Here is a 22,714-nt window from a genome sequence, read left to right on the forward strand (position 1 = left end):
CTGCGGCGGCTCTTGCCAGCAGGGCGTGTCGGCGCGAGCGACGCTTGCTCGTTCCAACTGCTGCGTCGCCATTTCCGGAGTCCTAGCCTGGAATCTTGCCGTCGAGTCTGCAAAGCTGCTGCTGTGACCGGCGGACACCAGCGGTCTACCCGAAGGACAGTCGGCTCGCATGTTATGGACAGCGTGTGGATATTTCCCCGGCGCGGCCACTGTTGCATGTACCACCTTGTTCGCGAAGCACGTGTTGATGTTAGACTGTGAAATGTTTCGCCGGAATATGTAGTGAATTAAGGTTGGGGGGATGTGGGGATGCGTGACTCTCACGCCTCCCCTGAGATCTAGTTTTCCCGCATAGCTCGTCTCCTGCAGGGCGGCTTCGCCCGTCGCGTCGCCCGGCGCCCGCGGCGGTCGGAGTGGTTGAAGCGCAGTGCGAGAGATGGCGCTAGTGTTGCGCTGCGGCGAGGTTACTTGGGAGCCGGGAGACAAGGCGCTGCCTCTTTCCCGGCGGGTCGGCGAACAGCGTGGACATTCCGCGCGCGCGCGGCGACCCATGCTTCTGCGAGACCGCCTCGCGTGGCCGCCTTCGATGCGCCACCGTTGGCGTGACAGTACGCGCGAACGACCAGGCGTTGGGATCCAGCATGGGGCGAACATATTCGCTCGCTCGGTGTGTCGGACTTCTAGATTTGTCGCGCGCCCACCGGCAGCATGTTTTGTGGATAGCAACTCGGCTTGCTGGCATTGATCTATGAAAGGTGCAATAAATGCCCTTGTGACTGTTTGCACTACTGTGTTGTCGTTCCTTTGTCCCGAGAGTACGGAGGAGAACCCCATATCTCCCACAAGTTGTACTTCAACAATAAGAGCGCCCACACTATCACGCTCACCGGCACAAGTGCTAGCAAACCTGGTGGTGCGGGCATTCGGACTGTGTCACTGCAATTTTGAGGTGCCTAGTTGCTGTCATGTCAATTTAAGCACGAATCGCCACTGCAAATATTCTACAATTTAATCCTGTCTGATCAAATGGTGACAATTTCGGGCCTTAATGTAACATCGAAAGGAACCTGTGAATATACACTGTAAAAATGACAGTTATGAAGATTCCTTGCCTATGCTCCCTCATTTCATATGTAACGTACGTATTTTTTGTGTTTGTTGCATATTTATACATTATATATATATATATATATATATATATATATATATATATAATTTGTTGTGACAGACGGCTCGAATGTCTTTTTTTATTACCGCGTTTTGTCATTCAGTGATATTTCATGGTTGATACATTGTATGTTTACCCCTTGTGTGCAATATTTATGCAGTTTCTCTTACTGAATCAAAGTAAGATGTTATGGCTTTCTTTTCCAGTATGGTAGTCCACGACAGCATGTTCATTTCACATGCAGTGACAGACCTATACATTTCGCTGTGATAAATATTCTGTTGGCATGGGATGATTTACGCACCTACACACTATCTCTGGTGCAGTCTGAGCCGGTTGCTATTTGTGATACTTGTGCAGTGCACAACAGTTTTCTTAATGCGTGCCATTACCTGTGATATTCTATGACGCAGTTGCCTGTGAATCTTTTAGATGCAAGAACAATGTGATGCGATGTTTATTGCAACGTGACTGTGGTATGTTGCATGTCTCTACTACTCCCATACTCATGACTTTCGCACTTCTTCAATGTAGAGACTGTCGCACGTGATGTGTACATAAACAAGTGTTACCGTAAAAAGGTCTGTATGTTGAAGGGCGAAATAATACAGAAAGGTGCAGTTTTCCTCTAGTGCTTTTATTTGCATGTCGCTACTATATTTGCAGAGCTAGCTTGCACTGCAGAAATATTACTCTGTAATATTCCATTTACTGAGTTCTGCTATTAACAATTGAGGGCCTTTGTTGAAATCTATCAACCGCTCATGTGTGCACAACTTCACGGGAGCCACAGCGTCTGACATGTCGGATGACCAGTTGGACGGCATTTTCGTCACTACAAAGGAACTTTGCGGTTGTGGCGAGATAAAATGGTGGAGGACCTAGAAGGTGCGCGTGTAACAGCACGTTAATAGAGCGGAAGCTGTGACGTGCACTGTACATTTTGGCTTTTGTGGGCGTCTCTGCGCGACTAGAAAGCGAGGAGACAGGCGCTTATGTCCATCAATGCGTAAGGCGACAAGAGAAATCTCACCGACACGAGTAAGAAAGAAAATGAGAACTGTAGGCCACATGCAAGACACTTTGAAAACGCACTTATTTTTGGCTTGCTTTCAATCTTATATGTCACCACTAAACGTACTGTTTCACTTAGTATAAATGCAGGCTTTACATAACCCTTCACTACAAAACTTTTCTCAACAAATCATGAATGCTTTGCATTACGTAGACATCAACTATAACTTAGCATGGGAAATGAGTGCAATTTCACAGCATGAAAAGCACAATGCAATTATTTAAAAATTATGGGGTTTAACGTGCCAAAACCACTTTCTGATTATGAGGCACGCCGTAGTGGGGGGACTCCGGAAATTTTGACCACCTGGGGTTCTTTAACGTGCACCTAAATCTAGTACACGGGTGTTTTCGCATTTCGCCCCCATCGAAATGCGGCCGCCGTGGCCGGGATTCGATCCCGCGACCTTGTGCTCAGCAGCCAAACACCATAGCCACTGAGCAACCACGGCCAGTAATGCAATTATTTGGCGTGTGTTACGTTACAACTGTGTGCATGCACCTAGTGATGCTGACGCTGCTGTTGACGTCGCAGCTGCCGCCGCACACCTTCACGTAACGCATGTGCTGCGCACGGGTTCTGCCAAACATGCCACTCACAGTGTCACGAACTGCCCGCCCTCTCAAATAATTCATTCTAGACCCCGTGTTTCGGGGCAGACCATGCGGAATGGGGTCGCCGTTACCATAGAGCTCACAACTTCTGCTACGGTCATGGCTGTCATTGCCCGATTCTATGTCGCCTTCAGAAAGGCGAAGGTTGTGCAACACAGCACATGCCGCGACAATGTTGGCTGCATGCTCCTGCTCGTAGAGGAGGTGCGATATTGCTGGACAGCGGAAATGGCTCTTTAGGAGCCCAATGCACTTCTCCACTATGGAACGCCTGGCGCTATGTGCTGTGTTGTACTGCCCTTCGGTTGTCTGCACTGGAGGATGGCCGGGAACTGAGGTCAGGAGCCACGGCTCCAAGAGGTAGCCACTGTCACCTGCACGAAGATGGAAATAGTACATTGAGTACTCCTCTGACGAGAGGTAAGTTGTCAACTGAAGAAAGCTACAGCATCATTCAACAAAGGCAGACTTCAGAGGTTGTGAGTCCCAAGTAAAAGCATGAGTTGAGCATGTCCATACCCGACACAAATTGTTAACTAATCTGCAAGTGCACTACTCGGTGCCTGCCACAAGCAGAAATCAAGACTTGTTGGTGCTATCAATGACGGTAGGGGTAGCACTAATGTGTGTTCATTTCTGCTTCTGGCAGGCACTGCGTCAATGTCTTCATTTTTTACTCCCGACTTGTAATTTGGTTAAAAGTTTGGGTTGCAGCGGACATGGCGTTCTGCGCTGCTGAAGCTTGACTGCACCAAAAAAAAATTTCTTGTCTCACCGTGAAGTTATTCCCCAGGATTCACGATGCACCCCGCTTAGAACCGCCGGCGCAGCCATGTCTTCCGCTAGACGAAAGCGTCGTGGAGCGTCCCTGGTCGCAGAGGGTCCACAGCCAAGATCTTCATGTCGGCGTCGCAGATCTGAGGTAAAACGTAGACACAGAAAGTGCCCGTTGACAAGAGCAACGTAACTGTCAAATAGGATCAGCACCAGAAAACGTGAGGTTTACTTACGAACATGCAGTTGAGGGCGTGGTATCCCTTGCGGCACATGAATGCAGACTTGCGCTCACCCTTGCGTGCGACAATGGCTATGAGGCTGCCGTCGACGCATCCGACGACGCCGGGGATAGAACCGCGCCAAGGAAACCCTCCTTCACCGCTGCCTTTTCCTAGGCTGTCTACGGAAAATGGACCCACTTGTTGCGGGTCCCTGCGTTCACGATAGCCTCTGCCACCCTTCGCACGCACTCGCTGACCGTCGACTGCGACACACGGATCGTCTCCTCGCTCCCAACGGACGCTTGGATGCTCCCGGTGGCAAAGAAGCGCAGCGCACACAACACCTTCCGCTCCACCGACAGTCCCGTCGGTCGCTCCGCCTCTAGTTTCCCCGCCAGTTTCTCGCACAACAACCGCACCGTTCCCTTCGAGGCGAAAATGCCGTCGAAAATGGTCATCCGGCATGTCAAACGCGTCATCTGGCTCTCCGTGTTCTCGTCGGCGACGGCGAAGAGTCACGGCCATAGTGATGAGGCACCCGCCGTGGTTGCTCAGTGGCTATGGTGTTGGGCTGCTGAGCACAAGGTCGCGGGATCGAATCCCGGCCACGGCGGCCGCATTTCGATGGGGGCGAAATGCGAAAACACCCGTGTGCTTAGATTTAGGTGCACGTTAAAGAACCCCAGGTGGTCAAAATTTCCGGAGTCCTCCACTACGGCGTGCCTCATAATCAGGAAGTGGTTTTGGCACGTAAAACCCCAAATATTATTATAGTGATGAGGTGGCAGCCATTTTTATTGCTTTGGAAACGACCCTGCCTCTGGCCGTGCCAAAAATATGTCTTATGCCCCGCATAATGAGTGCGTCAACGTCACTGACGTTTCTGGTTTTCACGGGTTCCTCACGTCGCGTGATTGACAGACAAAATGGGCGCGGCCCGGTCATTTTCGACCAATTGATGCGCGGTGATGGCGGCAAAAGGCATAAAGAAAGTAATAGAATTCCTACGAAATCGCACCCCTGGGTTGCGGCACGTACACTCGCCGACAAAATATTGCGGCGCGCGCGAGCGCGTGCCGAACCGGCCCTCTTCTAGCTGCGCATCCCTGGTGTGGGGAGTGATGCCTGCACGCACGCGCTTCCCTCCGAGGCTGCAAGCGCGCATGTTTCCGCGCTTCCTCCTTGCGCGCCGGCGATATGCGAATGTAGCCGCGAGGTGCGCCTCTTGGGATTGGCGCTGTGGAGGCTTCGACGGACTACAAAGCCTCTGAAGCGTGAGCTTGGGCGCGCCGCTGCGGCCGCTTTTAAAGCAATAGCTTTACTAGCCGCGAACTTGCGAATTCGCCGTGGCGATGCTGCGAGGAGGCACATGACGTCACAACGCGCGCCTCGCCGTGGATATTTCTCTCTCGCTCCCTAGTCACTACTGCGCATGCCCAGTAGTAGCACCGACCCACAGGTGTTGCGCCGCTGCGCAGCGCCGCGCCTTTCATCCGCCGCCGTTTGGTATGACGGCACACCGCGTTATGCCCCAACCACTGGCACGCGCTGGAAAGCTTCGGCGCGCGCCGAAGGGTCAAATGCGTCAACGCGTCGGTTGGGAACTCGGTGAAGCGGAACGTCGCGCAGCGATTATGTCTTCTGCCGATGCTAGAAGTTTGCCGGCGCGCGGCGAAGCTGCGCCGGCGTGCACCAATGGGAGGCTGCGACGCCTCGCAGGCGTCAACCAATCCGGAACCTCCGGCTGCTAGGCCTGTAATGGCCGACCGTGCGGAGACGCCGGCACCAACGATCGGCCGAGTTTTTTGGACGCACGACGCGCGCGACAGTGTTCCTGAAAGACAGTGTTGTAATAGTAGGCCGATAACGACACGATCAACCGACCGACGACCGTGGGTTGTGGCAGTGCGACGTGGATCCGAAGCGACTTCGAACGACGCCGACTAATCCAACCTGCCCACTGGGTTCCGCCGGGCTCAGTGCGATCGTCTGCTAAAACAGCCAACCGAATCACGATTACCGCAACGTCCGTGCTTGTTGTGTGTGTATTTTGTTGTGCTCAAAACATGTTTACGAGTTCCGAAGTCTGGATAATCAGCTCTCGCCTATCGCCGATGTTGTTTACATTACGCGTAGGCCTAGCGGGTCCATCGAGTTCGTAACTGGCGAGTGAACGAGGCCAGCTAAGAAACTCTGTTGAAGGAAGTGAATTTAGTAGCAAGGTTGCATTACAACGATTTGAAATGTAGTTTGCGCGGTGAACCTCGGTGTGCTTGCTGTCAAGACCGGAATCCGTCGTCACCGTTGACGAAGGCAGCCGTCGCACTCTCCGTCACATCTCAGGAATATATGACCACATGCGTTGTGTGTGTGTGTTTTTTTTTCCCAATTTGTGCATTTTACGACGGTCTTTAAATTTCAGGACAAATGATTCGCGTGTGATGCCACGCGATCGACAAGTTGCCCTTCGATACAGCTGCGTGTGAACTTTGCTCAGCTTTCAGGCATCAATTGCATGTGCGCGAGAACTGAACCAGAGATATCCGTGAAAAACAGTACATGAAGAATAAATCCGCTAACGGCGGGGTAGCACGTATAGAAACCAGTGGCCGGCGATAACCGGCAAACAGTGGCCGGCAAACATATCGACGGTTTCGGCCTTGCGAAACTGCACGGAAGGCGCAACCTCACCGGAAGCCTCCATCGTACACGACGACACTTCCTGATCGATTGCTACTGGTCATGCTGTCTGCTGTTTCCGTGCTTGCTGCTCACGTGTAGTTCGTTGTGTGTGTCCGAGAAGCATGGCCGGAATTCCGATCGCCGACACTGAGTTGCTGATCGCTGCTGTTGAGCAGCGGCCAGCTTTATGGATGGCCCGGCACCGAGAGCACAAGAACAAATTTGTGAAAGCAGCCCTGTGGCGTGAAGTAGCGGCCGCCGTCATGCCCGTTGGTGTGGGCATTGAAGGTGAGTTGACTGGCGGATTTTGATGCTTTGCTTATGTCAGCACTGTTACTATACATTCTTCTGATTGTCATTTGCGCAGAAGGCGTTGAACTTGTCCAGAAACGATGGAAGTCGCTACGGGACAAGTTTCGCCGCCTCTTCTTTGCCCACAAGGATCAGCTCAGAAGTGGCGCCAGTCAAGAAGATGCAGAATCGTTGGAGAGTTCATGGCCCTTTTTTGACGCGCTGCTGTTCTTGAAGGACACAATGCAGACAAGGGTGTAAGTGTTAATTTTGCCAAAATTTTCTAAAGTCATTTGCACACACAGCTGTAGTTCTGTGTTTGGATACCTTTATTGTATGAAATGTGTTCTAAACCCGAAACTTTGCTATAGCGGCTTTACTGCTTATCTCACAACATCTTAAGCACTGTCCCCCTCAAAGTAGCCCCTCTACTGGCAATACACTGTTCCCATCGTTTCTTCCATTTTTTGGAAAGCCTCCTGGAACGACTTCTAGGATGGAGTGCAAGTCTGTTGTCACATTGTGTAGAATGTCCTATGTGGTTTGGAAACAATGCCTTTTAAACATAGTTTGCAGTTTGGGAGACAGGAAAAAGTCAGCTGGGGCTAGGTCTGTAGAATACGGTGCATGGGGCACAACAGGAGTGTGACGTTTTGCTGGATAGCTACAGACAAGGAGCAACGTGTGGGCCGGTGCATTATCACGATGCTATATGCAAGTCTGGTTTTCCCACAATTCAGGACTGTGCACAGCAACCCTCAAATGTGCCAGACTTCCTTGTTTACCATGTGACCCCATGGTACAATTTCCTGATGTACAATTCCTCTGTAGTCAAAAACACAACCAACATCACCTTGCTGTTTGGCTGACTCATGCCTGTTTTTTTTTAATTTTTGATAAGGAGACCCTTTGCTCACTCACTGCGACTGCACCTTCGTTTTAATGTACACCTTTTATTACATTCTTAAGGAAGCTTTCATAGGGAGTGGCAAGCAGTTCCTGGCCAATTTCAACACAAGTCTGTTTCTTGTCATCAGTCAACAAATGCGGCACGAATTTTGCAATGACACGACGCATCTCAAGTTTGTCGCTCAAAATTTGATGGCATGACCCTGCACTGATGCCCACTTGTCAGCTACTTATAGAACAGTTAAACGACAATTTGCACAAATCACAGCACTAACTCCCTCGACATGGTCATCGTCTGTTGATGTGGAAGGTTGTCCAGACTTGGGATGATCACCGACTGACATTCTGCTGTGTTCAAGCCGCTTAAACAACTCGTAGCACTGAATGCTACTCATCCAGTTCCCGCCTTTTGCTTGGCTATTCAATGTAATGTCTGTGTGAACGTTCTCCCAAGTTTGTAGCAAAATTTCAGTCACATACGCAATGTTCTTCAAGCTCTTTCATTGTCACTTGGGCACTAATCCGACAAACAGCTTAGGCACGTGCTCAGTTCAGCAGCTACAGCGCGTCAAGTAACAGGCAGAGTGAAACGCGGTAAATGGCAGTTTGTTGTCTAAGCCTGCCACTATGTGTGCTCAGCAGCTGCAGCGCACTCCCTGTGCATGTTGGCGGGCTATTTATTTACAAAGTGTGGTTTCTTTTTAACCACGTATAGTGCAGCGTGTGCATTTTTTGAAGTACAAGCATTGATAACTGACATAGCTGATGTTGAATATGCACACAGGTGTGCAAAGATTTGAGCAATGCTATCCTTTGCAGACACATGTTAATGTGCTGTTCCTGGCTCACTTTTATTGTAAAATGCAAGGACGATTTTTCTCTGTCCTTGCGCTACTTTTGCGTCACAGTTACCTTCCTTGAGTACATCATACCGAATACAAGTGTCCTACTTCTGCAATTCGGGCTTCTGAAGTGGTTATCTGGAGATGAAAACTGAACGGCACACATCGAGAAGTTAGTTGTGGGCACATCTTGTGATGTACTCTCACATTTATTGCAACCTGCAATGTGCGAGCGCTTTGCCATGCATTCTCACGTAGCTTACATCGAGTGCAATAGTATTTCAGTTGCAGTAACATGACCACATTGCTTATAATCAGCAGTCCGGTCATGCAAAGCTGCAGGTAACTTTATGGTGCTTTGACATACCCCACTTACTACAATGAACTCTATGCGCTCACTTGCTGTATGGAAGTTGCTGCATGCTACTTTTGAAAATGAAACTAATCTCTTCAGGTCGAGGTGCCTTAACTACCACAAGCGATAACATAGTCCATCATGTACTTCCTCCAGCAGGAAGTAGAAACTGTGATTGCGATTTAGGTGAATGATGTGAAAAGACCAAACATATCGGTGCAAAGTGGGCAGGCTAGGCTTGCTGAAACAAAGACAAGGCATCTGTTATTCTAGATAACATGTGATTAGCTTGAACAAGTCAGTATTCATAATTGAAAAAAGAAGCACGAGCACTGCCGCACACAGAACGGGCAGAGGGCAAATTTGCCTGATTCATGACGCGCCACCAAGCCATTAATTTGTCTCCTCATTTCATGTGTAACATTTTTACATGCATGTTTACACTGCAAATTGTAACTAGTGTTTCGGGTTTTACAGTCTTTTTCATTATTTGCATATTCAGTCATTTTGAAATTAAGTTCCGCCCTTACTTCATTATTCTGCAATACAGAAGTGGTACCTTATAGGATTTTCGAAGCTAGAGCACAGTGCTTCTTTACCCTTAGTGACGTGCCAAATGGCAAAGTGCAAAAGTTTTAAAGTTTGTTATTTGAGGCAATCTCTTGTGGCTACACAATTGCCACTGTAAAGTTTCATGCTTTGAGACACGTGTGATGCATTGACAAGGTCAACATGCTGAAAGGCAAAATGTGTACTTTTGTATTATCCCTTGCTTACATAACCACATCAAGAGGGAGAAAATGAGAAAGGGCACAGCTCGTGCCCAATGAAAAGAATAATGCAAGACGCACCAGTAGACATGTTATGAAAATGATATACATCTTTGTTTTCTTGAAGAAATATGCTATTGCAATAGTGCTAATGCAGGGAATATGACCTATGAGCAGCCACAGAAGAGTTGGGGCAGCGGATGGAAATTATGGTCGTATTACAAATGTTGGAAAGGCCTGGTCTGGCTACTGCATTTTCGCACTAAAGTTGTGGGGGCTGGTACCATAAGATGCATTTTGGTGCACACCTATGTTTTGCCTCAAGTAGGGCTTTCTCTTTTTGTAAGCTGTCTTGTTTCTCTCAAAACGACTCTTTCTGCTGATATAAGCCTTTGAATGCTCCGATACGCACTTTTGGCTGCTCTATAAAGTTGCTCTAAAACGGCCTCGGCCAATCGCATATTTGTAAACTTGGTTATGACTTCGAGGTTTCTGTTTCATGATTACAGCAGTGCTGCAAACAAGTTGGTGGTGGCATTATCTATCACAGCACAACAATATGCTAACAGCAGTAATAGTATACAAGATAACTCTGGAATACCCGTTAAAATCTTTATTTCACGTTATAGTGTGGAAGGAGTTTGCAAGACAAATATTTGTGCATATTGATAGATACGTTTGGCCTTTTTGTTTGTGTAGGACGTCGGGCAATTACACGTCATATCAAACGAGCCAGTGCGTAAGTCCTGGAAGCCAGTCGGCGAGCACTGGAAGCCAGGCAGTGAGGCCAGCAAGCCAGGCACCAAGGCCTGCAAGCCATCGGCCGAGCCCTGCAAGCCAGCCAGTGAGGCCAGCAAGCCCAACTGCTAGCTGTCAGCCGAGTGCACAGGAGCTTCTTAACAACACCATGCAATTTGAAGACATAGAGATGTTCTCCTAGAAGGCTCTGTGCACTCGGACATAGTCTTGCAACCACCCTCCCGGCCACCACTTTGCCAGCTGCAAACGCATGCAGTGCCAACTACTGCGCTTAGGGATTTTCAAAAAAATGCTTTTACCCCCCAGCGTAAAGGCAGCAAAAGAAAGCACGACACTAGTGAAACAGACGCACATTTTGGCGACCTTTGCGAAGCTCTGAAGAAAACAGAGCCACGCAATGAACATGAACATTTTGGGCTGTGTCTGGCGAAGTACATGGAGCGTGTGCCTGAAGAGAGGCAGTTAGAACTTAAAATAAAGGTGCTAGAACTAGTGAAAGAATTTGCAGAGGATTAACATAATTTTGCATTGATGTGTTTATTTCAATGTAGAAGAAAAGGCTAAATGCATTACATAGTGAATTGTTAAATAAGGGGAAAAAACAATGTGAAGAAAAAGGAGGAGTAACAAATAGCCGTCACTAAACCAGCTTCGCTGTACTGCAGCCAAATATAGGCTTTTAATTTTTTATTCGTTATTTAATTACCTAGTAAATGTGCGGGGAAGGGGAGTCTCAGTTCTTTGAATATGCAGCCAGTATGCTTAAAGGGATCCTAAAGCCAAATATGAAGTCAAGCTAAAGTAATACAGTACTGAAGGACGTGCATGGCATCAGTATTATGGGAAGTTGAGGTAAATGCAGTCCATTATATTAATAACTTTTTTCCTGCTGAAATATTTATTTATTTATAATCTAGTCATGAAAGATGTTAACTGAAAACAAAGTTGGTAATAAATTTTCGCATAATTTCATAATTTCATTACTTCACACTCCCATTGCAACATTAGAGTTTTAGTTTAGGGGACGCAAGTGGCTTGCGTAAGCAAGAACTAAGAGCGACTGTACTGCGCATGCACAGACCCCTACGTCTAGGTCTGCACATGCACACTACCGTCACCCCTAGCTCTTGCGTACGCAAGCCGCTTGCGTCCCCTAATCTAAAACTCTCCATTATGCTTACATGCAGCATGTGCACTTGAAATCCGTCAACGTGTAGGTATAAATATGAAAAGATTTTTCTTCTACAAAACACAAGGTGCCTGTCCAGCAATACATGCATTTTGTATAGTACTAACCAAACACAGGAGGCGCTCTTCATAGAAATTTCCATGTCTGGGTACATGCCCTCATGTGCAAAACCATTCGCGATATGTACCTTGCCAGACACACCCATATAGGGCATTAAAGGCCAACCGCAACAAATTTGGGACCGCGTAAGAAACCTAGTTTTATATAGCGTACATATAGAGCCTGCATGCAAACAAATTCTGACATTTCGAATGGTAGGGGATGCATGCTCAACATCTCGTAGAAATAAGACCTATATATGGAAAAAATGCCACTATTACCACTTGTTGAAAGTGACATGGGACACTGCACGTGTTGCTCCTCGACATGACCTCGGAGAACAGTGCTGAGCAGCATACGCAGAGTGCCTCAAGCGGCCAGCCTCGCTGCAATTGCGCATGCATTCGCTGGCTTTTTTCACTCTTGGAAAAACACTTATCTAGAATGTGCTGAGCAACAGAAATCTGTATGTGATTGTTTTTTTATGTTGCTCTACAATTTTCTCACTGACACTTTTCATCTACTTATATTAATTAAGAATTACATTAAGACTAGTCATCTAATTAGGCAGAATGCAAGAAATATTCTGAATATTTCCAGGCGATGGCAAACATTACCTTGGTTCTGTCCAGCTAAGTGGCATCTGCATATTTATAAAGTTTGTGTGAACCAAAGAGAAACACCCTGTATAGTACTATTGCAGCCTGTTTGGGCAAAGTATAATTTTTTATTGTAATTGGCCTTTAACTTGTACTTTTGAAAACACAACCACTTCACACACAAAAAATATACAAAGAAAATTGTAATGCTGCATGGAGAATACACTATCTCCTTGGCCGGGAGGGGTGGTGGGTAGTGGCGGTGATGCACAGAAGGATGTGCATAATTATGTTTCTTCCAGCAGCTTGCTGAAAGGAGAATGCTTGCCTTACAAATTCAGCAGTGATGCTTAATTCAATTAACCTTAAAAATTTTACATGCTGAAACAGTGTGATTATGGGGCCTGCGGTGGCAGGGGCAGATTAATTTTGACCACCTGGGCTTGTTAAACGTGCACCCAATGTATGGTGCATAAGCATTTTTGCATTTCCCCTTCAATGAAATGTGGCCGCCTTGGCTGGGATGGCTGCGATGTTTGTATCAGGCCAAACTTTCAAAATGAACTCGTGTGAAGTGACCTGCTACCATATGCACGACTGAAGAGACCAGCTCTTATTATTCTCATGTTGATACAAGACAAATGTGGTATGTGCATGGGGTGCTACTGAATCCACTTGGACATTAATGTTTCAGTAACTAATGCTTATTACAAGACTTGTGCATTGGAATGCCTTTCCCAAACTCAAGCTGTTGATGTGACTGCAAACATTTTTCTTTTTTTTTTTAAACGAATGTTAGTACTACAGTCGAACGCACTTATAACAATACTCAAGTGCCACTAAAATTACATTGTTATATAATTGATATTTGTCAAGCCGGGTTGCATTAAAAAATCAAAATGGGGGATGGCAGAGCTGTTGTGAGAAAACTATAATGGCGCGGAGGCCTGTGCGCCACCCCACCACGTTCCTCCATCAGACTGCTGATTGTGTTCACTCGTTTAACTGCCTCTTGGGCGCTCCGATCTCATGTACCAAGCCACGGCTGTCGGCGTTATAGAATGGCATTGCTATAATAACTGTTAAGAAGGGTTACGGGTGGCAAGTGATGTGCGAGCTCCGCCAAGGCATCGCTTTGGTGGCTCCAAAAGGGGCCTTTAAGAGTGCGAGAAGGTTGCCGCGGCAGCCTGTCAGCTTGACAAATCCAGAAGAAATGCTGAGGCGAGATCGCACGAGCATCCCGCCACGTACTTCTCACTGGCTTGTACGAGTAAACCCTCTGTCCGTCAGCCTTGCATGCTTTATGCAAACCTTGCCGGCATCCTTTATGAAGGCATCCAGGTGCTCCACATAGTGCAGTGAAAGGTTCCTCACGAAAACAAAGCACTGGAGGCACTGCATCATCTGGCGGTCTTTCTGTGAAGACAACGTTGAGGCAGCCTGCCCTACTGAGTCTTTGCTGCTGTCGTTGCCGTCGGTATACAATGCAAGCATCTTTGCGACGATCGCCTCATCGGTTAGAAGCACTTAGTTTCCACATCTATAGCTGTGTGCTTTCTTTACACTGGCAACATCGTGCGTTGTCGATGATCAGTGGGCGGATCATTCATCTCCCGTTTCAGCAGCAAGTCAGAGAAGGCTGAGAAACCACGTGGCCAGGAATAATTTCACTGCAGCCAACAAAGACGAACACGAGCGATTAAACTCTTTGCATAACTGCACTGAATGAGGAGCCAGCGAACAATCTGTGAGCAGTGCAGTTGGCGCGGTCCATTCATGTTATCAGAGGGTGGTGCGGCTTAGAGCTCTGGGTGCTGCCCATTCGTGTTCGGAGGAGTGCAAGAGCGACGGGAGAGAGGTGCACGAAGAGGGCTAGAAAATGAGCGCACGGCGGCTGTTGGGGCAGCGGGCCATCGTTCAGCAGCTCGAATTTCTCGCTTTCATTTTTTTTCTTTTCAAGGATTTCGCATTTCAATACCTTCTGGCATGGACACCCAACAGTTAGACTTCATCGTTATAACCGATAATGCAGCAGCGGAGCATTGTAGTAAGTGGGTTATTTCACCATGGAAAACATACAAAAGTTGACTGTGCAGCAGCTTTTCATTGTTATAACCAACATATTATTAAAACCGGTATCGCTATAAGTGGGTTCGACTGTACATGCTATAACTTTCACAACTGCTGCATCACCTGTACGCAGCACCGCAAGAAAGGCACGGCAGATAGGCTGCCATTGGCTAGTGTCATGCATTATCAAATGTGTTGCATTATGCACTGTGTATTGAAGTGGGAGTGTTGGCTTTGCAACTGTAGTAACGTCTAGAGTGCTTTGCATTGAGCAGATGGAAAGTGCAAGTGCTTGTAGCACACGAGAATATTTCAATACACATGAAATCTACTGTGACATGAGGGCCTCCTGTGCCTGCTGAACTTTAACGCTTCTTGTTGAATTTGGTGACATCTGTGATACATGCTCTTCACCGTTCTTTTTCAATTGCACGCCTTTCCATAAACTTGCCATGTTTAGTCTTGGAGTTTATGTCTTGTACCTGAAATCTTGATATGCATCTTTGTGTTCGGAGTCCAGTGGTGACATCCTCAGGTTATCCTTTTTGGCAGCACCTTCTATTTCGCGTGACACAGTACAAGGCATATTGTATGATTCAAGCGGTTCTGTTTAGTCAGTGTGCACTGAAAGTGATCATCCAAGCTTACATTCCCTGGGTAATGAATTGCATCAAAAGTGTATTGTTTGCAAATCACTTCTGGTGAAGCCCAGAGTGGAGGGACATTCAAAAAAGGAAACTACTTTCCTTGTTTTTCGAGTGTGCCTAATTTTCTTTGATAGAACACCAGTAGAGTCATTTTGAGTACTTTATTTCAGTGCAATATCATGTATCTTTTTCTAGTCTGACAATGTTCTTTCCTTCTTTTTTAATATGTATTGAACAAGCGCAATAAAATTGTATGTGCCTAATAGTATGCTTTCTGATATTTCTTCTGAAGTGTAACAATGGTTGGCTATGCAGTTCAGTGCTGTGCAATAAAATATACTACAGCAATTGTGTATGGCGCAAACTTAAAATGTGAAAGTGAGGGAAATGAGTTTGTTGGGAAGCAACACAAAAGTCACCATGTGCAAAGAAATCGGGGGAGGAAGCTTTTGAAGAAGTGTGTTGATGATGTACAATTTCTTTGGAAAATGTTTGGTATTCTGAAATAAATCTGGACACTTCAAGCAATTATGCATCTTTGCACTCTGTCACGTTGTCAGTGCTTCTATAGTACAAGTCTGCAAAGGACAACCAAAGACAACCATTCAAACGTTCAGGTTGCCATGTTTCTGGTATCTGATGCTGTCATTTTGGCAATGTTGGCAAAGACTCGCTTGATATGTTGAAACCAGTTACAAAACATGGGTCTTTATTCAGTCAAAGCTTGCCTTGCAATTCACCAGCTGCTCGATGTGGAGACCTCGTGATATAGTATTGATGCCCTGACATCCTAGAAAAATGATTATGTGCTGCATGGGACTTGCCATTGATTTTCTGCCCAGCTTGCAAGGGCACTTCCATAGACATTTTTTATAATTTCAGCTCGTCACAAGCCGGGTGTGGCTCTTGCATGGGAGCAGGCCATTCGGCTCTAATATTTTCGGCCATGCTTAATCTCTGCGACTCTTAATTGCCAAAACAGCGAACAGTAGTCTTTTTCACAATGGTATTTATTCACGAATTCATGTTCTATTCTCTACAAATCACTGCATTCACATTACTGCGCTGCACTCTGACAGCGGCTTCTGTGACGAGTGGAAAACAATGCTATAAGTAGAAAAAGTTCACCGCAAGCTGAACAGGCGTCTACAAAAAACATTCAATAACACAGGCAGAAGACTAATTTAGTGGGCCTTTCTAAATGAAGGGTTGGTGTGAGATGTGGGGTAGCACTGTGTTGTCAACTTCCAGTTGATCTGAAATTTGTTCCGCTCAGTGGCGTGCATCCCATTATTGGCAACCAGGGCGGTGGCCTGCTGCAATGGCCCCTTGCGCTCTGGTTTCGAGCAGTGAAGTAGTTTCATCCTCGTAGCTTGCTCAACATGGAGTTTGCTCTGTAGCTAATGAGTAATTCTTTATAGCGTTTTTTAAGTGTCCGATGTGACCAGTGCACCACACAACTCCCAATTAAGCATATTACTTGTAAGGCGTATATGTACATGTTTATTTTGTACTAACAGACAGCGAAGCATGAGTTTGCAATTTTGTTCATGTGAAAAAAAATAAAAACTTCAAAAAATAAATAGCAAATATTTTTTGGCAGATCAATGTCCAGATTAACATTATAGAAATAAACATGCACACAGAACACAATAAATACAAACTGACCACACTGAAAGGCCTGTAGCAATATGTGTATGCATAGTGTATGCAGAGCCAAGTTTGTTGCAGATTGCATATGTAGCCGCACAGGTATGTACAACAATAGATTATCCGCATTTTAAAGTGAAGTTGACCGAAGCACCTTGCAGGGAGAGGAAACTGAAGATGAGCCACAAATAGTAGGCCACTAGGCGAAGCAGAATACAGTCTCAGTAGAATGTGGTATTATGGAGCACATCATCTCCCGAGGAAACTGCCTACTTATGGCTTGTTATAGTGAAAACGCTAGCTCACATTAAATTGATACTTGTTACACAAGTCCAATGGAAGCAATCTGTCAAACTCGATGCTCGTTGATGAGGACAAGGAAGTGGAGTCTAGAGCACTGTACAGGCTGGTTTTGGAAGGCACATATAATTGCTCAGAGTTCTGAAGAATTGATATGTGAAACTTTAAAGGAGCACTTGAAGAAGCATGACTGAAAGTAATAAGTTTTATTTAGTATAAGTATCAAAGTAACAAAATTTTAATTATGCAGTATAAATATGCCTTGCTCTTAGTTCCCAACTTCAGGAAGGTAGGCACACAAAACAAATTTTATGCGGGTTTGGTAGCATGAATATTAGCCATAGCGATGCCCATTCCATGTAGGAAAGCCATGACTTTGCAAATACGAAAACAGGCAGGCACCTATGTATGGTGCAGGGAGCATTTCTTTCGCATGCAAGCAAGCACTCGCAGCATTTTTTCCTGCATTCTTCAGGCTATCCAAGTAATAGTTGTCAGGTTGCAGAGCATGCACAAGCCTCCTTATACTTGATTACTCTGTTGGATCAGCCCCACGCGTACAAACGGGTGTAGTCATGTATCCAGAACTTGTACTGAAACCATGATGGGCTTTGTAAAGTACTTGTACAGTAATGCACAAGGGCAATCGAACAGGCAGCGTACCAAAAGTGAGATATTAGACTGCTAGAAAAGCTTATTTCGTCCGCCTGAAATCGATTGTGTGCTGTTCTGTGAATGCAAGCTCCACACGACGCGGAGCATTGCTCGTATTAGGATGAACATCATCATCAGCGTGGCTATGCCCACTGCAGGGCAAAGGCCTCTCCCTTACTTCTCCAAGTACCCCGGTCATGTGCTAATTATGACCATGTTGTCCCTGCAAACTTCTTAATCTCTTTCTGCCGCCCCCTGCTACACTTCCCTTCTCTTGGAATCCAGTCCTTAACCCTTAATGACCACCACTTATCTTCCCTCCTCATTACATGTCCTGCCCATGTCCATTTCTTTTTCAAGATTTCAACTCAGATGTCATTAACTCACGTTTGTTCCCTCACCCAATCTGCTCTTTCTTATCCCTTAACATTACACCCATCATTGTTCTTTCCATAGCTCGTTGCGTCCTCAATTTAAGTAGAACTCTTTTCGTAAGCCTCCAGGTTTGTGCCCCGTAGGTGAGTACTGGTAAGACACAGCTGTTATACACGTTTCTCTTGAGGGTAATGGCAACATGCTGTTCATGATCTGAGAATGCCTGCCAAATGCACCCCAGCCCATGCTTATTCTTCTGATTATTTCAGTCTCATGATCCGGATCCGTGGTCACTACCTGTCCCAAGTAAATGTATTCCCTTACCACTTCCAGTGCCTCGCTACATATCGTAAACTGCTGTTCCCTTTCGAGACTGTTAAACATTACTTTAGTTTTCTGCGGATTAATCTTTAGACCCACTCTTCTGCTTTGCCTCTCCAGGTCAGTGAGCATGCATTGCAATTGGTCCCCTGAGTTACTAAGCAAGGCAACATCATCAGCGAATCGCAAGTTACTAAGGTATTCTCCATTAACTCTTATCCCCAATTCTTCCCAATCCAGGTCTCTGAATACCTCCTGTAAACACGCTGTGAATAGTATTGGAGAGATCGTATATCCCTGCCTGACGCCTTTCTTTGTTGGAATTTTGTTGCTTTCTTTATGAAGGACTACAGTGGCTGTGGAGCCGCTATAGATATCTTTCAGTATCTTTACATACATCTCGTCTACACCCTGATTCCATAATGCCTCCATGACTGCTGAAGTTTCGACTGAATCAAACTTTCTCGTAATCAATGAAAGCTATATATAAGGGTTGGTTATATTCCGCACATTTCTCTATCACCTGATATCACATACACTCTTGAAATGCTAATGAATAAAAGGAGCCCACACAAGAAAAGCTAAAGGTCCGTTTCATACTACTCGAACACAATCATGAAAACTACACACACTACTGAGCATGTACCAATGTTTCACACAATGTTAAAACAGAGCCTCACGAAAGGTTCACTGATGCACAATGGGCAAGCCCTCCCCCCCCCCCCCCTTCATTCTCTGAACACACCATTGGCTCTTGTCATGCTACCCCTGTCATCAGTCATCAAAAAGAGAAATGGTGAGCTTTAACCCTGCTGGTGTCACCTGGAGCACCCTGTTGACATAACGACATGCGAAGGAGGCACCGGAATAGCCAGGGAAGGAACATGAAATGCACCATTCAGCATGCACCACCAGCAGCACGCAACATACAGTCAGTATGTTTTGCTGCTGCTATCTCGTGCAGTTAAGAGCTGCTTCCTTGGACACTCCTGTTTGGTGCCACTGCCAAGGCACCTGGCCAGCACTGCTGCAGAAGTAGGCAGTGAACAGGTCCCTGGCAGCAGCTGCATCAACATGGTGGTTCCTTGAGTGCGTTGCTCCAATAGGAAAAAAACCGTTGCCTGCTGTACTTTGCATGCTTTGCCGCCAGTGTCCTGCAACAACATTCCCAAAGCTATCTTCCCTATCTGGGAATTTGTGGGCCTGGGGTTTATAGATAGTTAGGAAGTTGTGAAGCACACAGGCAGCTTTCACAACAAAATCAACATTCTCCGGCTGCAGGTTCATGGTGCGCAACAGTACTCTCCACCTGGCAGCAGTAATGCCAAAGGCATTTTCTACACAGCGCCTGCAGAAATGAAACAAAACACAGTTTGAGCAATGATATTAGATATGACAAACAATGGGGCTTACAAACACGTCATGAGCACGTACTCGGATAAGCGCAAGTGGCAAAGTAATGACAGCTTTGCGTCCGAAGTAAAGTTTCTTTGTAAACACAGTGCCATCTGCCTAGTGCATTGTGAATTGTAGACGCGTGCTCCCCCACACTGTGGTGCCTTTCGGGCTTTCTTTGGTGGATCCTTCTAAATATGATCACTTGGGAATACTACTTTAGCTCACCAGCTAACATAACTACGCATTTCCAAGTCAGCAACACATACACGGGGCAACTTTGTGCAAGACCTGTGTTGCAAATTGTTTTAAGGGACTGACAACCAGCCAGAACATTTTGCGAGATGTTGGTAAAAATTAGAAAAAAGAACATTATTTATAGTGATACAATCGAGCCTGCCGATCACGACTTCAATGGAAATTATAATTTTAAGTTGGCATACAAAATCGCAATAACCAGCATGAATAGGCAATGAACCCTTCGTACTTTGAATGTGGTATATGAGATTACTGTACATTAGTTGATCGTTATAAAGTGGCACATAGTTGTTTAAAATTGCAGTACTTATGTAATTTGGCTTTTGCAATTTATTGTACACGTATTATGCAGCAGGAAAGTGCACACTAATGAGCAGCGCTAGTTTCATGGTAACGAGTGGAGCAGCAGAGCGGGCAGATCCATGCAATGTATTGTGGTGCATATTAGGGCTGCTGTATACACCCAAGTTTGCAATTTAGTGCCCAGAGCACTGAGAAACAAAATGCCATCGACGATTTGTGCCATGAATGGGTGCCAGCCCTGCAATAATAGCACTACTGGCATATCCTACCACTTAGCTTGGTTTGGTTGAAAAAAGGTTCGCGCATGCAGCCTGCAAAAGCATGGCTTTCGAGATCAGTTTATGTTACGTGGAGGGAGCTGTTGCTGGGCTGTAGATTCAGACACCACCTATTATTGTAAATATAATTCAACGCTTCAGGAAACATGAACTGCAGTTTACATTGACCTGATAAACAAATTATTACTTTTCTTACAGATAGAGTTGCACTTGCCTTCTACTTTCGACCAATGCCTGCGTAAAAATCGCTATCACATTCACATTTTACTGTTTCCAGCATGTTTCTTGAGCACAACCACATCCGGAATGCAGAACGGAAAATTCTGATAACAAAATGTTCACAACATTTTCCGCATTACCACTGTGCACTAACCACTTGTGCGATAGCTACTTGAAGTGTTCATGTTCACGCTAAACTGCAGTGCTCTACATTGCAGAGACTAAGTGCATTTTACCAAACTTGCTTACAAGGACCACCGAGTTGTGGCTACCAGCTGTAGGTGGATGTGAACTTGTTTTCTAGCCAACAGTGCTGGTGTTGCAATGAAATCAGAGAAACACTGTTACGCCATACCTTGCCCGGCTGACGCTGTAATTGAAGATCCGTTTGTTGTCGTTGAGGTGCCTGGCTGGGAATGGTCGCATGAAATCCTTCCTCAACTGGAAAGCCTCGTCCCCAACAAAGGCATATGGAGCGTTTGTTGATGTGCCCGGTAGGCAGCCAAGCGAGGGGATGTCAAGTTGGCCATGACTGAGGGCATGGCCAAAGTCAGAGTTCTTGAATGTCCCACCATCACTCATCCGACCTTCGGCGCCCACATCAATGAGTACATACTTGCACTCACTGTCCACGACTGCCATCAGTACTATGGAAAATGTTCCCTGAAAGATGAAGCGCGGCACATAAAATTAACACAGTTGGAGCCATGAACATTTATATGCCCAAAATGAATTAAAGGGTGCAAGATTACTGGTACACTTTCTTTTCTTTTTTGACAACTCACGTGGGCTTATAGGCGCAACTGCACATAGGCAATAGGTCTACCCAGTTGCATAGTAACGGGGGGGGGGGGGGGGGGGTGACAGAAGAGCTAAGGGCCCCGGGTGCCAGATGACCTAGCTACGCCACTGGGTCTACCTGATGTGTAAGTATACCACACGATGATAGTATGACATCATGAGTATCTAACTGCAATGTCTTGTGCCAGCAGTGCTGCATCCCACAAATTCTGCTCGTTTATTAGTGCTTTGCAAGCAACATGCAATGTCAGTAACTGAAGTGGCCATTAATTCAGTGAAAACATGTGTGCTGCTTCAGCAAGTACACCACTGCAACAAATTGGCAAAGTTGATATGCTGTCTCAAAGGGCTAGAGTGCCTTTACCCTGTCATTGCAAGGAAAAAGATGAGCACTGTGAAATGTATCAAAAATGTGACCAGCAATTTAAGATGCATGCAGGCTCACCCAACACACTCACTCAGGCTGCATACAGGATTACTAAAGACAGACTAAGTTTAGACAAGCAGCATTCTCTCAAAGCTCTGTTAATTTCATGGTGAGAGGCTGATTACTAGAAAGGAAAATGACGGCCCATACATTCATCACTTAAACTTTGCGGCAAAACTCCTCAATTGCAATGTCAGCGTGATGTCACAAAGTTCTGTGCGTTCTTTGGTATCTTGACTCTTCTGTTGATGAAAAAGTTATGGAAACTTGGTCCTCTAACTGTCTTGCATAATGCAAAAGTTGTAGGTTCAGTAGCCACCGGACTCAGGTATTTTGTCATTTACTTTCATTTCTCCTTCAATTTATCATTTCTACACTTCAATCAAAACAACAAAACACTTCCTTTAGTCTTCTGCTTGACTTCATTATCTGTTGGTTCTTTGGGGCCGCTGCTTTATAAAGCAATTTAATCCAGATGTACGGATAACTATTACAGCAGGCGCAAACAGACAGTGTCACAATTCATCACATCGCAGCAAGCTGGTGTGGGGACTTAAGGTAATGTTACAAGTCTCATTTCTTGTACCTTTTTAAGCTTACTGGCCCTCCTTTTACAAAAAAGTGCCCTTTTTGGAATTGTTGGAGACTACTAGAACAAGTAAACCT

At 46.0% G+C, this 22,714-nt stretch overlaps 2 protein-coding genes across 2 annotated transcripts; one reads left to right on the plus strand and one right to left on the minus strand.

The window, feature by feature from the left end:
- Positions 1–6,659: 6,659 nt before the first annotated feature.
- On the plus strand, positions 6,660–10,574 carry LOC140219851 (uncharacterized). The gene is made up of 3 exons (XM_072289859.1): positions 6,660–6,825; positions 6,905–7,083; positions 10,404–10,574. Exons 1-3 carry the CDS (start codon positions 6,660–6,662, stop codon positions 10,572–10,574), a joined length of 516 nt encoding a protein of 171 aa, XP_072145960.1.
- Positions 10,575–19,169: 8,595 nt separating this feature from the next.
- Positions 19,170–21,462, minus strand: LOC129381332 (uncharacterized). The gene is made up of 2 exons (XM_055064082.2): positions 21,176–21,462; positions 19,170–19,715 (listed from the first exon to the last, which is right to left on the minus strand). The coding sequence occupies exons 1-2, from the start codon at positions 21,460–21,462 to the stop codon at positions 19,319–19,321; spliced, it is 684 nt and encodes a 227-aa protein (XP_054920057.2). The 3' UTR covers positions 19,170–19,318.
- Positions 21,463–22,714: the final 1,252 nt, after the last annotated feature.

This window comes from Dermacentor andersoni, chromosome 1 (genome assembly GCF_023375885.2).
Source record: "Dermacentor andersoni chromosome 1, qqDerAnde1_hic_scaffold, whole genome shotgun sequence".
Lineage (NCBI taxonomy): Eukaryota > Metazoa > Arthropoda > Arachnida > Ixodida > Ixodidae > Dermacentor > Dermacentor andersoni.